The sequence below is a fragment of the Pygocentrus nattereri genome, chromosome 28 (genome assembly GCF_015220715.1).
Source record: "Pygocentrus nattereri isolate fPygNat1 chromosome 28, fPygNat1.pri, whole genome shotgun sequence".
Classification (NCBI taxonomy): Eukaryota; Metazoa; Chordata; class Actinopteri; order Characiformes; family Serrasalmidae; genus Pygocentrus; species Pygocentrus nattereri.
Genome location: NC_051238.1, coordinates 23,372,606 through 23,388,989, shown reverse-complemented (window position 1 = coordinate 23,388,989; position 16,384 = coordinate 23,372,606). Strand labels below are relative to the sequence as shown.

At 41.6% G+C, this 16,384-nt stretch overlaps 1 protein-coding gene across 2 annotated transcripts; it reads left to right on the top strand.

The window, feature by feature from the left end:
- Positions 1-2,491: 2,491 nt before the first annotated feature.
- On the top strand, positions 2,492-12,003 carry LOC108442006 (synuclein, alpha interacting protein). Of its 2 annotated transcripts, none has more exons than XM_017721828.2 (10): positions 2,492-2,758; positions 5,243-5,328; positions 6,140-6,203; positions 7,146-7,978; positions 8,066-8,245; positions 8,872-8,985; positions 9,075-9,200; positions 9,658-9,827; positions 9,944-10,030; positions 10,175-12,003. In XM_017721828.2, exons 2-10 carry the CDS (start codon positions 5,272-5,274, stop codon positions 11,151-11,153), a joined length of 2,610 nt encoding a protein of 869 aa, XP_017577317.1. In that variant the 5' UTR covers positions 2,492-2,758; positions 5,243-5,271; the 3' UTR covers positions 11,154-12,003. The 2 variants fall into 2 exon arrangements, with proteins under 2 accessions (XP_017577317.1, XP_037391823.1); XM_037535926.1 differs by lacking the exon at positions 2,492-2,758 and adding an exon at positions 2,821-2,987.
- Positions 12,004-16,384: the final 4,381 nt, after the last annotated feature.

The window sequence follows — 16,384 nt, the reverse complement described above, 5'->3', positions numbered from 1 at the left end:
CCGGCAGCTCCATCTCCAACATTCTTTGCCCAATATCTCCACTATTCCTCCTCAACACATGTCCAAACCATCTCAACCTGGCCTCTCTGTCTTCATCTCCAAACTGCTCCACCTTCACTGTCCCTCTGATCTGCTCATTTCTAATCTTGTCCATCCTGGTCACTCCCAATGAAAATCTCAGCATCTTCATCTCCGCCACCTCCAGCTCAGCCTCCTGTCTTTTAGTCTCCAAACCATACATCATAGCAGGACGCACTGCTGTCTTGTAAACCTTCCCTTTCACTCTTGCTGCTATCCTTCTGTCACACATCAGCCCTGACACCCGTCTCCACCCACTCCATCCTGCCTGCACCCTCTTCTTCACCTCTTTTCTGCACTGTCCATTGCCCTGGATGGTTGACCCAAGATATTTGAAGTCATCCACCTTTACGACCTCTACTCCTTCACCTTTGAACCTGCCTCCCTCTCATTCACACACATGTATTCCGTCTTATCTCTACTGACCTTCATTCCTCTCCTCTCCCGTGCAAACCTTCACCTCTGCCTATAATTCCTATGTGGTTCACATGTGTGCACATATATTCTAAAATATAATCTCATAGTTATTGTTTCTGATCTGGTGTGCTGGCGTATGTAGTAAGACCTACAAAAACACTGTCCTAGTATTTAAAGATTGCTCTGAAAGTCATAGGAACACTCCTAAGATTCAACTAGACAGCAGTTTGCTGAAAATCCACTAGAGTGCAGCAGCATAAAACCGTGAGCCAAGCAGCTTTTACCCAACCAAGGAAACAATGTCCAAAAACAAATCATGAAATTGATTAGAATCTTATATTGCTCGATATTTTTAACCTATGGCTTGTATATGAAACAACCATATGGGTCTATGTGTTCATTTAATTTCATCAAAATAATTTCATCTTCAAGTGATTGTAAAGGAATCGTTTTTAAGCCACATAAGGGGTCAGTGACCAGCACTGTGTCCCTCTGTTTCTTTGACGCTTTTTAACTACAATAATACTGATAACCTATTAATGCAGTAATTTTGAAATCATACAATTTAGCTTTAATAAGTTCCTGCAGTGTTATGAGCATCGGCAGACAGAAAGTTCCAGAAGGGAAACCTAATTTGAATGTATGTTGAATTGCTCTTTCAAAACAATCTGAAAGCACCCAGCAAAAGACCTACATCACATTTACAGATATGTTCAGGCCAAAACTTGAGATTGTCTGGCTTTAAGGCTGGGAAAAGCTCCCTTCTAATGACGCATCTCAAAGGTGGAAGCAGATTTTAAAAGACTACAGGTGCTCTGGGGTGGTTACTCAATGCTTTTTTTTTTGTCTTTGCTTTTTTGCTAACTGACTAATCTCCTTAACAAAGAAAACTATTTTAAGCCCAAGTGCCAAGCAACTAATACCGCTAACACCATTTATTAGCTTCTACATTATGGGCTAACTGATTTTGTGATGTATTTGTGCAATGCATGCTGGGTGTTGTAGTCATAAAATGTTGATGGACGTAATCACGAAAACAACAAAACATCTTGAATTATATCGGATTATGCTGCTCTACAGAAAACCACAGAACACAACAAATAACGTATTAAATGCTAGTTTTTATTCAGAATTCAACAAAATGCACAAAACAGAATTCAAAAACTCAAAAACTGCCTGTCAACAGGGGTATGTCTATTTTGTGGGCATCACATCACAATCTAGCACCCGAAACTGAAAAGCAGCACCATAGTGTTCACAAAACATTGCACAGCTCTACACTCACCGGCCACTTTATTAGGTACACCTGTTCAATTGCTTGTTAACACAAACAGCTAATCAGCCAATCACACGGCTGCAACTCAGTGCATTTAGGCATGTAGAGGTGGTCAAGACAACCTGCTGAAGTGCAGACCGAGCATCAGAATGGAGAAGAAAGGGGATTTAAGTGACTTTGAACGTGGCGTGGTTGTTGGAGCCAGACGGGCTGGTCTGAGTATTTCAGAAACTGCTGATCTGCTGGGATTTTCACACACAACCATCTCTAGGGTTTACAGAGAACGGTCCGAAAAAGAGGAAATATCCAGTGAGCGGTCAGTTGTGTGGACGAAAATGCCTTGTTAATGTGAGAGGTCAGCGGAGAATGGGCAGACTGGTTCCAGATGATAGAAAGGCAGCAGGAACTCAAATAACCAACCAGAATCTCTGAGGGACGTTTCCAACACCTTGTTGGAAGTCTGGCACGAAGAATTAAGGCAGTTCTGAAGGAAAAAGGGGGTCCAGCTTTTTACTAGCAAGGTGTACCTAATAAAATGGCCAGTGAGTGTAACTATATTATATAAAACATGGAATTTTTACCCTGAAAAAGCTCATTAAGATTTTATTACTTCCACGAACAGGCCTAACGCAGTCAGTCCTGGTGACACTTTAGGCTGCTCGCTAATCCTGGACATCTTTTTCTAATTAACCGCGCAAGAGACGATCAAAGCGCACAGACAAGGCTTTGTCCTTTGACGGCTGAAGGCTCGGGAGGAAGAGGGGAGGCTGAAGGGGAGCGTGTGGATGGATGAGGAGTGCGGTGATGCCCGCCTGTACAGTAGGTAACTCTGGGGCTGTAACGGCGCCTGTAATGTATATCCGGTTCGGTAGGAATGAGCAGGAATAGCGGTGCGCCTCCTGCTCTCCATGTCACATTCCTGCGAAGTGTTTCCAAAAAGGAACAGCTGGAGGACTGCGAGAGGGAAGCACAGCTCTAGGCCACAAGGTATTGTCGGCTGACGTTATGATCATCATTATTATTATTTATGAAAACGAAGGTTTATCGGTGAAGGACTGATGCGATGTTTGAACAGCTTGTGCTCGTTAACGGTCCGCTCAGCCGGACCTGCCCTCCGCTAAGCTAACCAGCCTCACCGCAAACAATAGGGAAACGCTTCGCACGACACGAGCAGATGTTTTCTTCGCTATTTTCTTGTCAGTATGTCGTCTTCCAGGCAAGAAAATGGTCTTTTATTCGGTTCTTTCTCATGACCCTGGCCGCGGTGTGAACGCGGTTGCGCTCATCAACTTTGTTCGCGTTTTGTTGTTTACATAAATTAGCTAGTTAGCTAACCTGGGTTAGCTCCGTTAGGTGGCTACGTTGCTGGTGATACCAGGTCGCCGACGAAGGCACCTAGCTGGCCGGCCTAGCCACGTTTAGGAACGGGGGACATTAGCTACACCGGCCCCTGTCCCAGTTTACTCCTCGGTTAGAGCGTCTGTGTCACCCTGTCCGCTGTTAATTATGCCTAAAAGAACATTTCCAGTTTCACAGCAATGACCTGGAGATGGAGAACCCCTTAAATCACCCTTAAAAAAGAACGGGTTTCAAAAGGTTCTTTTGTAAAGGGGAATGGTTCCGTATAGAACTACTTCCATGGTGAATTTATTTATTTATTAATTTCTTTTTAGATTGATGGAAAGATTTTAGATCGATTTTGTCTGGAAATGGTTCTGTATAACAAAGAGCTCCGCTACTGTTCACGTCAAGCTTGTGGAACATCAGAAGAGCCCGGTTTGGTGCTATATACACATACCAGACACTTTATTAGGTACAGTAAAAGGTTGGACCCTTTTTTGCCTTCAGAACTACCTTAATTCTTCGTGGCAGACTTCCAGCAAGGTGTTGGAAACGTTCCTCAGAGATTTTGGTTGGTTATTTGAGTTCCTGCTGCCTTTCTATCATCTGGAACCAGTCTGTCCATTCTCCTCTGACCTCTCACACCAACAAGGCATTTTCGTCCACACAACTGACCGCTCACTGGATATTTCCTCTTTTTCGGACCGTTCTCTGTAAACCCTAGAGATGGTTGTGTGTGAAAATCCCAGTAGATCAGCAGTTTCTGAAATACTCAGACCAGCCCGTCTGGCACCAACAACCACACCACATTCAAAGCCTCTTAAATCACCTTTCTTCCCCGTTCTGATGCTCGGTCTGCACTTCAGCAAGTTGTCTTGACCACCTCTACAGGCCTAAATGCACTGAGTTGTGGCCGTGTGATTGGCTGATTAGCTATTTGTGTTAACAAGCAACTAAACAACCTAATAAAGTGGCCGGTGAGTGTAGACCATTTTCAAAACGGTTCTATGTAGAACCATATTTGACACATTCTCTATTTGTTTTAGAGTGTATGTACAAGGATGTGAGGTTAGCTAATAAGTTGACTAGGAATTCTAGAAAATGATATAATCCTGTATGAAGCATTTTAGTCCCACAAGTTATTAAGATTCTTGTCTGGCCCGTAACCTAAATAGCTCTGTAACCCAAATTGAACTCTAATCTACTTCAGCAAGGTGTTCATGACAGTTCTTGGAATAAGTCCGCCTGTGCCATTGCTCTTCAAGTAAGCCGTTGGCAGGCTGTGCTTTCCTGATCCCTGCTTGGATTCAGTTCCATGCTGCTCTGTATTCTGGAATTGTAGGGCTTATTTTGTAAATGCCATTTTAGGCTAAATCTGGACAATGTACTGGGAGGTTTTAAGGGGGTATTTCTGTTCATAACACATTTTCACCATGTCTTAAAAGATGCAGCCAGGTGCATCTGACGTTGCTAGGTTTGTATGCCAGTTCTTCCAATCACCAGATGCTTTGAACCAAAGTCCTCATACAAGATTATCCCCCTCCTGCCAGATTAATGTTCGTATTCTTACATATAATATATATTTGGAAGGTTAATAATTGTGTGCAGTTTAAATTTTATTATATGCTCTCTTATATCATGCTTTTGGAGCATGAATAAAAAAAAAAAATCCATTGATTCAAACATTTATTGTGAAGTTTGATGTTGTTCCACTATTATTAAGTGATGCGTTTTAATCCCACAAATGGGGAAATTTAACCCACCCATGAAGTGAAACACCACATACACACTAGTGAGCACACTTGCCACTGCACCTGGGGAGTTAGGTGTCCTGCTCAAGGACACTTCAGTCATGGACTGTCGGTGCTGGGGATTGAACCGGCCACCTTCCGGTCACAGGGCCAGTTCCCTAACCTCCAGCCCACGACTGCCCCTATTGTTGTGTGCTATATTAGGCACATTGGTATACAATGGACCTCAGTGAACTGCAGTTATGTCAGCAACCTTTGACAAACCGTAGACCGCTTGACTGTTTTCTTCAGGGAAAAGAAAACTTTGTTAAACTTTGTTAATATTTTTTTAAGATCTCACTGTGTTGTGCTAATGTTGTCTTTCACACACTTTCAACAGGGTTACCTTGGACATAATGCTCACAGAAGATGGATGCTCCTGAGTATTTGGACCTAGATGAGATTGATTTCAGTGATGATTTAGCTGTGAGTAAATGAGCAATACTTTGGCAAACTGGTGATGTAGCTGCTTTGTAACAGCAAATCAACACGAATGGGCCTAATATAACCGGATGTGAGGGAGTATTTGAGTGTGAAAAGATCGTATGTAAAAGTCGCAGGTAGAATTAAAACACAATAAAAACTAATGTCAGTTTCCTGCTGTTAAAAGCCGCTGAAGTAAACGTGCAGCGATGATCTGCCATTTTCACAAACACATTGATTACCAGTTTGTTTAAAGGGTGAAGAGTCCTGGAATAAAGTCCTGTAATATAGACTATAATGGCAAGGAAACTAGCGAAGGAGAAGTGGTGCTATAAAAACAATAGTAGCTTAATCTAGATATTTGCTCACAACAGCTGCTTTCTTACACAGATGACACAGATGTATCGTTGAGTGTAGATCTATTTGTTGACTTAGCTGATTAATTAACTGAGGCATTCCTTTGCATTGCAAAGGGGCCGTTGTAGAATTTGGCTTGATTAAAACTGAGAAAACAACACATCTGCACACTCCCTTGGCTCTGTTTCAGCACCACATGCCATTGCGATGTTTTGCCTTCAGGAAAGGAGCATGAAATTTGATAGGGGCTTGAGCTAATGTTCATAGTGTTTTATTTTCAGATCTGTGTAAAGATCGCTATGAGATGTTCTTAATAAGGAAAGATACACATGTCTGAAAAATAAGATCCAGTATGATATTTGATATGAAAACGACACAGGGTGCATGCATCCTATGCCTTGTTTGTGCACAAGCGGGCACCATAAAAGTGAACTGAAGTGATCTTTCTCTGTTATAGTACTCATCAAAAAGCATTCCAGAACTTTGTCGGAGAAATGATGCACAAGCTGAGGAGAGACAAGGTATGTGTGCTTTGGGAATCGGTTCTAATATATAGGTGTTATAAATGTAATATAAGGCATGAAATCTAGGTAAGTGACTAAAAGACCTGGTCTTGCTCATTGCAGTGGATGAGAAACATGTACGTTGTTAAAGGGGCTGTCAACTTGTGTTCATCTGTTTATGGTTTTAGCTACTGGGTCTTGCACAGTTGTGCAACTGGCTAAAAAATAAAGAACAATGTTGGTTGTTTCATCTGAGATTTTTTTTGGCCTTGTGTTTATTCTGTTTGGAGGTCTGTTGGGTGGAACTGTATATTACATCAAGTCTAATTCCTCAAAGCAGTCAGTATTAGGGCAGATAGATTAGTGGCCTTTCCACTGCCCCTTCCCATTCAAAACAAAGTCTCTTTAGTTGTGCCTGACTCCACTGAGCAATCAAGCTGGCTAGAACTTTAAAAACAAAACCTTAACTCTGCTAACATTGTTGTAACTGACAGCTTTAATTAAAAAAATATCAGTTTTGTCATTTCTGCCAGGCAGAATGTCCAAGTAAATGAACTCAGTTCTTTGTTCATACACACACTCTTATGCATACAGAAAGAGTTGTACATTGGTTCCACATGAATATAATACATTACATCAACACAATTCTTGCCAAAAGTAAAATAAACAACAGATTTAGAGTCCAACTGCTGACAGAAAATAAAAGCTTATAAAGGAGAAAAGCCTATTGTCATGGCTACACCTCTGTCAATCACTGTGGTCTGAAATGCCCACACAATCCTGATCAGTCAAAGCTTTTCACTCCATTTGAGATATTGAAATATATTTAATATTTCATAATTGCAATCAAGTTGCCAGCCCCTTTAAGCCTATAAGCTAATAAAGAATTATAGCTCAGTAAACCAACAACTGGAGAATGATTTAATTCAGAGTGACTGCGGTTTCACTGTACTGTTTCAGCTCCAGGCATCAACTGGGGACGAAGTGCCTCGTCACACAGCGGAAGTGGAATCAAACCTACTGGAATTGCCGATGTGTACAGCAAATTCAGGCCTGTTAAAAGGGTTTCACCGCTTAAACATCAACCAGAGGTTTTGGACACTGAGAGTGACAGTAAGAGTGCGGGGCACAATGTAGAAGGAAACAAGGAAGAATCGTCCTCTAAAGGGCTCCAAACAAGTGTGACCCCATGTGATGTTCAGGGGCTCAAGTGTAAAGGTATTGGGAATGGAGCACTGTTTGGGGAGCTGGAGCACTATGACTTGGACATGGATGAGATACTGGATGTGCCTTATATTAAATCCAACCAGCAAATGGCAACCCTCCCCAGAGTGGCCTCTGAGAAGCGGACCTCAGGGAGCAGCACCAGCGATAGGTGTCACGGCCTCAAGGCATCATCTCTCACCCATTCTGAAAGCCTGGGTGGAGGGACGCAGTACTGCGTACTCTCACCTGTTAACTGGCCAGACATGAGAAAGTCGAAGTCCATGGATCCAGACTATATCAGGGCACAAACAGCTGGATACGACCACTCCCCGAGCTCACTGCATTGCTCGATGTCTGAAGCAGACAAGCTCTTATCAGGAAGACCTTTTCCAGACACACCAACCCATAAAGCTGGGACTGATACCCCTGCCAGCCAGCCTTTGTTCCCTATTCAGGGAAGCACACCAGGAAGACTAGATAGTAGCAAGTCTTGGAGCAGTCCAAGAGCCTTTGGAGAATGTGACGAAGAAACCAAGAAGTCTCAGAATATAATCAACATCGTCCGAGAGGGACAGATCTCACTGTTGGTAAGGAGTGCTGTAAAACGATTGAATCGACTGAACGATTTGTTATAAGAAAACTGTATGCCAAATGTAATCTTCATCCTTCCTCAGCCTCATTTTGCGACCGAGAATCTGGAGCTGATTCAAGATGAGGATGGGAACAATCTTCTTCATATCTCTGCTGCACAAGGCCATGCAGACTGCCTGCAGCACCTCACCTCCCTTATGGGGGAGGACTGTCTCAATGAACGGAACAACCAGCAGTTAACACCCGCTGGTCTAGGTGTCAGGGTGAGCTAGCTTTTTTATGTTTGGTACATAAAAACACCAGTTTAATTCATTTGTAGGCTTCATCTAGTTAATTGACCATATTCTTCAGGCTGATCTGTTACTTGAGTTCTTTGAATCAGTTGTCTCACAAATTATTTCAGGTTATCAGTATATCTGGTACTGTACAAGTCTTAAAATCATTAATCTTAGAGTTAATTAACCTCAAGTGTGTTTTAGGCAGCAGTAACAATATATAACTTTAGATGAAGGATGAATAAACATAAATAAAATATAAGAAGAATTTATTTTTTTTTAAAAACTGGTTGATGTCTTTTGAGCACCCTTAGCCATCATATAGCTTTGTTCAAAGCTACCAGCACGCCAAATTTAATTTATTGAAGTGTTGATTAGCCAAACCAGCCACTGGACAGTAACGGCAATTAATACTAGGCTTTTTCAAGGAGAGGTTAGAAGAATACACTTCTTATTGTATTATATTATTTCTATTTATTGTAATGGCTGTGGGTTTTTTTTTAACAAATAAATGCATGCTGCTCAAATTAACAGGCTTTCACAATATAATTATCTCTGATATCTACATTTTCTTGCACAGTACTATATATTTACAGTGTTTGTGTTCTCTGTAGAACGGACACCTAGAGTGTGTGCGCTGGATGGTGAGTGAGACGGAGGCCATTGCAGAGCTCAGCTGCACTCGAGATCACCCCAGTTTAATCCACTATGCAGCACGATATGGCCAAGTGAGGATGAAAGAAGAATGAAGAATAACAACATTTAAGTTGTTTTTTAGGCTGAACATTTATGACTCTGTGGTGACTCTTCTCTTTAGGAAAGGATTTTGCTGTGGCTGCTTCAATTTATGCAAGAGCAAGGCATTTCTCTGGATGAAGTGGACCAAAATGGGAACAGTGCAGTGCATGTTGCAGCTCAGTACGGTCATCTAGGCTGCCTTCAGGTAAAAGATCAGTTTATTTTTGTTTCTCTATAGTCCAGTGATTTTTGACAAAGGCTTTAGAAAAAGGGGTGTTTGCAAAAGTAGATTTTTCTGCTGGACAATGGAAAAAAAAATTGGAAACAGGATACTGCTCTCCCTCCTGCTTCCTGTTTGTGTAGACTAACCGATTTGCTAGTCGGCAACAAGGGGAAGTGTGTTGGCGTAAGGAATAACGTCGTGTTGAGTAGAGAACTTTGAGTTCAGAAGTTCTTGGTCAGCCACCGTGCGGACAGCTTAATATAGATCCAGTAAAACAGCTTTCATTAGTGCCCAGATGTAAACATGTTGAATGCCTATATAATGTGTGGACGTTTTCACAATGGATTTGTGAAATGCCTTTAGATACATGTTTTTATTTATAGAATCTGTTGAAATTCTGACAGATTCTTTTAATTTGTTTGTTCTCTCTTTATTCAAGACACTGGTGGAGTATGGCTCGAATGTCACCATTCAGAACCAGCATGGGGAGAGGCCGTCCCAGTGTGCCGAGCGACAGGGTCACACTACTTGCTCGCGTTACCTGGTGGTGGTGGAGACCTGCATGTCCCTAGCCTCACAGGTGGTCAAGCTCACCAAGCAGCTCCATGAGTAAGAAGACCTAGAATACAATATGATGTTGCAGACTTACAACTGTAAATTGTATATATATATATAATTTTTTCAATATTTAAAAGATTAATGTTTTGAAAAAACTTTTTCCACAGACAAACTACAGCAAGAATCGCACTCCAAAATCAAGTCCAGCTGCTTTTCCAGTCCCAAGATCCTAATGGAAGACCAAGATCACCCAGGTCTGCTCTTTTCTCCACACTTTTCAAATTACTTATGTCTCATGCCATGTGCTGCTGATGTACTACTCTTGGATTCATGTGGAACATGTTAAATTTCATGAAATAAAACGAACCATAATTTCAATCAATGTTGTTTTCTATTAGTTCACTTATTCCTCCGGCTGAGGCTTGGCCAGAAATGACCTTGACTGCGGAGGGTACGCCTGGCGATGGGCAGTGGGTGCTGAGGCAGAGGAATGTGGACTCGGACGCAGTCCTGCGCAAGCTCCTTGGAAAGGACATTGCTGAAAGGGTTGGCTCTAAAGAGAAGCTCAGTCTGGAGTTCCAGGAGGGGGCAGTAGATGGCGCCAATGGCACAGCAGATGCAGGAACAGGGCCTGGCGCAGGGCCGGTGAGAAGACTGGGTGTGGTGGAAAGGCGGGAGCTGAAACTGGCACGCCTCAAACAAATCATGCAGCGTTCCCTGAGCGAATCGGACACGGACTCCTACCCTCCAGACGAGTCAAAGCAGGCCGCTGCATCCTCCAGGCCAGAGAGGCCCACCCAGCTTCCCATAGCCGAGAGCGAGGAACCTGTGTCTGGGCTGCACTTACTGATGAAGAAGCATACCTCAGCCTCGGATCGTAAGTTCTCCTTTGCGCTCAGGACTTCTAAATCCATGGACGGATACAACCACTCTCCAACAGACAACAGCGATGTCGATCCCGAAACAAAAAACGACCTGTCAGGGGACTTAGCCGAAGGGCAGAAAGTCACAACAAGTCCAAAGAGCGCTCTCAAATCCCCTTCCTCTCGCAGGAAAACCTCACAGAACCTCAAACTCAGGGTGACGTTTGATGAAGCGCCAGTCGTCCACAAGGACGGTCAAGCAGGAGAGGTAGTCAAAGGAGCATCTGGTAAAGAAAAGTCTTCAGAATCAGGGAAAAGACCCTTCGGAACATTCCGCTCCATCATGGAAACATTGAGTGGCAATCAGAACAGCAACAACAATAATACTCAAGCCACATCTGCTGGCAAGCACCCTATTTGTATTTCAGCACAAGGTCAATCTGGGAAAAAAACAGATGCTAAGGCCAGTCCAGGGGGTCTGTCCAAATGCAAAAACAAGACAAGCGCTGTTTAAGTGCCTTCCCTGAGAGAGCAGAGCAGGGCCCTATCGTCACTTTTTTCTTAAAGCATTTAGTATACAATTCTTTGAGGAATTTCAAAGGATTATTGTTAACTGAGGTCCAAGCATTCACTTGTATGCACTCGACATAAATGACTGACCAAAATACAAACTAAAGCATACGTTTGGAAATCAGGCACTTGTTGAATTTCAACTTTGCGAGTAGCTCAAGTCATTTTAGCATCCTAGTTTTCTCGGAACCGCTGTATATAAGAACAACGTAACATTATTCCAATCCCGTTCTCAGTATTTCGTTGTGTAAGTGAAACTGTTACAGCACTCATTTACCAGCACTGTGACTTTTTATACAACCACGATCTCGTTCTACAGTTCTGTGACTGATTGAAAAGCAAGATCAGTCTTACCTTTGCGCATAGTTCAGTTTTAGAAACCTGAATGCAATACGAACCATACGTAATAGATTTGTGATTTTTCTGTTAGTCTGTGTGTGTTAGGAAATGGCATGAATGTTTATGACCGTTGCGTTTCATTCTGAACAATACTACACATGATTTTTAGAAAGAAAAGCATGTTCCATCATTTCTTTTTAATCTACCATTTGACAATTTCACAAGAGTTGGCAATATTGGATAAACTGTAGACGTTAATCAAGAGTGGTTCTTTATTCTGATCCATAGAATGATGATTTCCAGTCTTTTCATAATTAAATGTATGTATAATCTGTAGTGTATTTTTTTCTCATTTTAAGACGAATTTGAGTTGTAAGTTAAGTATCATGTTTGAAGGAAAAACATTGCAACCATTGTAACATTTTAAGACAAAAAAATAAATGCATTTAACTGTTCATGTCTGTGCAGTTTAAAAAATAAGGTGGCAGTTTTAAAAATAAACCGAATTATGGAATAGCACCTGAGAAAACGATATTTCAAAAAATAGGTATTTGAGCGAGTGTTTATTGGCCCAGAAGACGCTAAGATTAAAATACGTACAATTAACATTAATGCAAGAAGTCATGAATGTTTTCATTGAAGCATTTTTAGCCATCTGTTTTTGAGGAATCCCAGTATTATTCGTAGCTATTATCTAATACCCGTTTTGTTTGGAGATCTGGAAAATCTGGAAATTTGGAATCAAACTTTATTCTAAGCAGCTCACCGGCTACAATTTTTGAAAAGAGGGGATTTTTCTTACTTTTTGCTGCATTGATGTTTGCTTTCATTATAATGTTCCATAGTGTTACAAGCAAAAACACAGTTATTGTCTAGATAAATGGGTTTAAACAGTCTGTTTAACAGGAAACGCTTATTTTGGAGCTAGTTTGAAGAGCAAAGGCAGGTCAGGGGCTGGAATTCCATCACCAGCACAGTTGTTTTAATACTGATACTGGGCTTCCTTGAGAAGCAGTGTGGAAGTGGTGCCTAACACTTTTTATGAAGTGCTGTATGTGTAGTGACTGGATATCAACATGCACTCTTCCTGCACTTCTAATGCAATATGTGTCCAAAAAGTGGAAATATTAGGAGTTATAGGATTTAAAATATATGATTTATAAACAATAACCAAACATTGGGTTATAGTAAAAAAAAAAAAGTTTCCTGGAGATTTGCAGAGTACTGTATGTATTTCTCTTTTTTTCATATCTAGGCATTATTTTTGTTTTGAATCCATATGATGTACTATAAATTGAGTCTGGAGAGCATGACTACATTACTCCCTGTACAACAAATGTAACTTTCACAAAGAGTAAAAGTATATGAGACCCTTTGCTCTCCTTTATGGTTTGATATGAGAAAAAAGCCGAGCTACATTCTATCAAAAACTGGAATGTACAGTGATTTTCATTCCGCATTGAATCCACTGCTGCACTAAATCCAATTAAACAGGACTAATTAGGCTCCTTTCTTAATGAAGCGTAGCTGGTTTACGTTCTTGTAAGTACTGATTATGTCCGCAGTGCGTTCAGATGAATGTATGGTGAGGCAGTGATTGAATATCGTCTTGTCCACCTAGGCGAGGCATTTCTCTAACAAATATTTCATAGGATCATGTGGTACAAAGCATGTCAGACCTACCTGGTTTCCATTCGTAAAAACGGCCGCCATAAAACACCAGTTTTATGTTCTCCTCCAGCGAGGAGAGCGCTTCATTTTTTACAGAAAGTGATACCTGGGGAGGCTGGGTTTTTGTAAGTGAAGTTAAGCTGATGAATTAGCCCTCGTTTATTGGACAACAGTTTGAGGCAATGTCCAGGGGAGTCGTTGCACACCTTTTGAAGAAGCAGGCAGTTTAATTGGTGACGGGACGGTGGTGGTGGGGGGGGCTTGTGAGGGGAACCGTTTAAGCACGGGGCCGACGGCCTGTTGTGCAGCATGAAAATGGAAGAGACAAGCGCTTGATTTGACAGGAGGAGTCATATATAGATTTTTGTGTCCATTGTTTTGGCTTATTTGTGTGTGCTTTACTCAGTCAATCAAATATAATTGACACCGCTGGGCTCTGTTGTTTCTGGGATGACAGCAGTTAATGCCAGTGGAGGGGGGAAAAAAAAAAGAAAAAAGAAAGGAAGAAAAAAAAAAAAACGCCGGGAGGAAAGTTCTCCTGGTGAAGGATGGGAAAAGGTTTCTGCCAGACCTGTGACAATTTTTCACACTTCAACAGCATTAATTGATGTAATGGCAGCGATGATGGATACTGATATATGCAACCTTTCAAAAAAAGTAATTATACCACACCCGTTCATTCCCACCCACCCCCCCACCACCACCACCGCCTTCTTGCCGCCTTTGAATAAGGTTGCAAATGAAACTGCGCCAGCATTTTCAATGATCTTTCCCTTCTTTATTATGAGTACATTGATCAGTAAACGTCTTTTAGAATATGCAAATGATCTAAAAACCTGTGGTTCCAGTAGAACAATAGACACTAAAGCAGCTCCGCCACAATAAAGCACTGTGACGTGTTATTAATTACTCTCATATGTAAGCAAGAAACATTCAGCGCTGCATTTTTCAAGTTGCTCGCGTTTTATCCGCTCATGTAATGTGATGAATGGAACACTCTGAAAAGCCAGGAGGTGTTTTAGCAGTGCGGACGCTGCTGTGAAAGGCCAGAAGAGGGAAGCATTGCTGTGTAGAAGCTCTTAAGGTTAAACCTGCAGAGATGCTGAGCAATATTGTGCTAATTGGCGGTGATTATTAATGAAACCGATGAAGTCCTACACTCTTAAAAAAGATGGTCCTTTAGCAGAAGCAGTGCTTCTATTTACATCCATGAGTTCCACACAGACCCGTTTCATGCTTCTTCATGGTTCGTTGCATGATGAGTAGTTCGTCAGATTGTATGTGGTTCTATACGTCACCAAAAAGGGTTCTACCATTGGTACAAGCTTGACAACAACAGAAGAACCCTTTTGGACCTATATAGAACCATTTTCAGAGAAACTGTTTAGAGGAGAACCATTTACAACACATTCTCCATCAATCTGAGGTTTCACCCTGCAAAGAACCATTTAAGCATGAAATGGTTCTGTGTAGAGCTAAAGGTTCAAAAGAGAACCATTCCATATACTAAAGAACCCTTTAGGAACCGTCGTTTAAGAGTGTCGTTTTAATATTTAATAATAACAGTAGGGAATAAAAGTGAGCAATAAACCAAAAATAGAAATTTGCAATACTTGTAGACATTTTCACTGATGATTGTAAAAGTATGAGGACATGACGTTTTAACAGACCCGGGGATCTCCAGAACAGATCCCAGTCTTCTAACAGCTCAGCAGGCCTGATTACATGGAAACAGTGCATACTGGCTGAGTTATTATTAAGTTAGAAAAGTGTGTAATTAAAGTTTGGACCACCTGACCGTTTAAGTGGTTAAGTCAACATTCACAAAACAAGCTGTTTAACCCTTTAAATGCCCAGGATCTGCTATTCCTGTAGGTTATTTACAAGGTAGATACCACACATGCAGTACTGAGCAAAGGACATGGGCACCTAAGCACATTGCTTTAAACCGGTTATCTTGGTAGTAAGTGTGCTTGAAAAACCAAGTGTCTTTAGAATAAATGCAAATAAACAAACACAGCAAACCGAAACAAGTTCATATCGGAGTAGTCAATATCTTGTCAGCTAGTTGGAGGAACAGAGCTTGGTTCTAGACGTCTCCTGGATGCCACCAGACATCAAATGGTTGTGATTTGTGCAATCCCATCACCAGCAAAATGAATGTAACATAATGCAGAAGCAGGTGGTGGATGATCATACTGGGTTTCCTCAAGGTTTCCTCAAATCTTCTGTGGTTTATAAGGTAACAAACAATAATAATGACATCATATTCGGAAGAAAACCTGTTTTGGTGCTCGAGTTCGACCCTTTTCCTCTTTTATGCTTATGCACTATAAAAATGATTCATTTTTTTTATAGCGTAAGATGAGCAATTGCCTTAATTTACATTGTATTGAGCTTTAAATAATAAGTTAGAATTATTAGAAATATTACTCTGCTCATTTCCTATTAGATGTTCCACTCAGAGTTAATGCATAAAATATGTTTGTAGTGAATGCAGGTTTACAAGCAGTGAAAAAAAAGAGTGTGTAGCAGTCTTGAGGGTGGAAATTTACACGAGAGAGAGAGAGAGAGAGAGAGAGAGAGCAGAGAGAGAGAGAGAGCAGAGAGAGAGAGAGAGCGAGAGAGCAGAGAGAGAGAGAGAGAGAGAGAGAGAGAGAGAGAGAGAGAGAGAGAGAGAGAGCAGAGAGAGAGAGAGAGAGAGAGAGCAGAGAGAGAGAGAGAGCAGAGAGAGAGAGAGAGAGAGAGAGAAGAGAGAGAGAGAGAGAGAGAGAGAGAGAGAGAGAGAGAGAGAGAGACAGAAGAGAGAGAGAGAGAGCAGAGAGAGAGAGAGAGAGAGAGAGAGGGCAGAGAGAGAGAGAGAGAGAGAGCAGAGAGAGAGAAAGAGCAGAGAAGTATCTCATTTCTGCAGCTTTGTGTCAGTCAATCCACTAAGTGTACATGTCGAGCGCTGTTCCTGTCTGTGGGAAAGATGCCCTCTGACCTGCTGTCAAAATACTTGCCCCGAGAAATAGTTCAAGAAAAGACAGATGACAGATATCATTCCTGCTGTTATACAACTATATCTTGCATTCACTTCCATCTGCCTGTGACTAATAGCCCTGCTTTAAATAGCCTTTGCCCAAAGCCTTTCTTTAAAAATGCATTTAACCTCACTTCACTCTA

Coding starts and splice junctions, on each gene's coding strand:
- LOC108442006 (XM_017721828.2), top strand. CDS start 5,272: ATGGATGCTCCTGAGTATTTGGACCTAGATGAGATTGATTTCAGTGAT. Junction 6,204..7,145: donor ACAAGCTGAGGAGAGACAAG/GTATGTGTGCTT, acceptor GTACTGTTTCAG/CTCCAGGCATCAACTGGGGA. Junction 9,201..9,657: donor GTCATCTAGGCTGCCTTCAG/GTAAAAGATCAG, acceptor TCTTTATTCAAG/ACACTGGTGGAGTATGGCTC.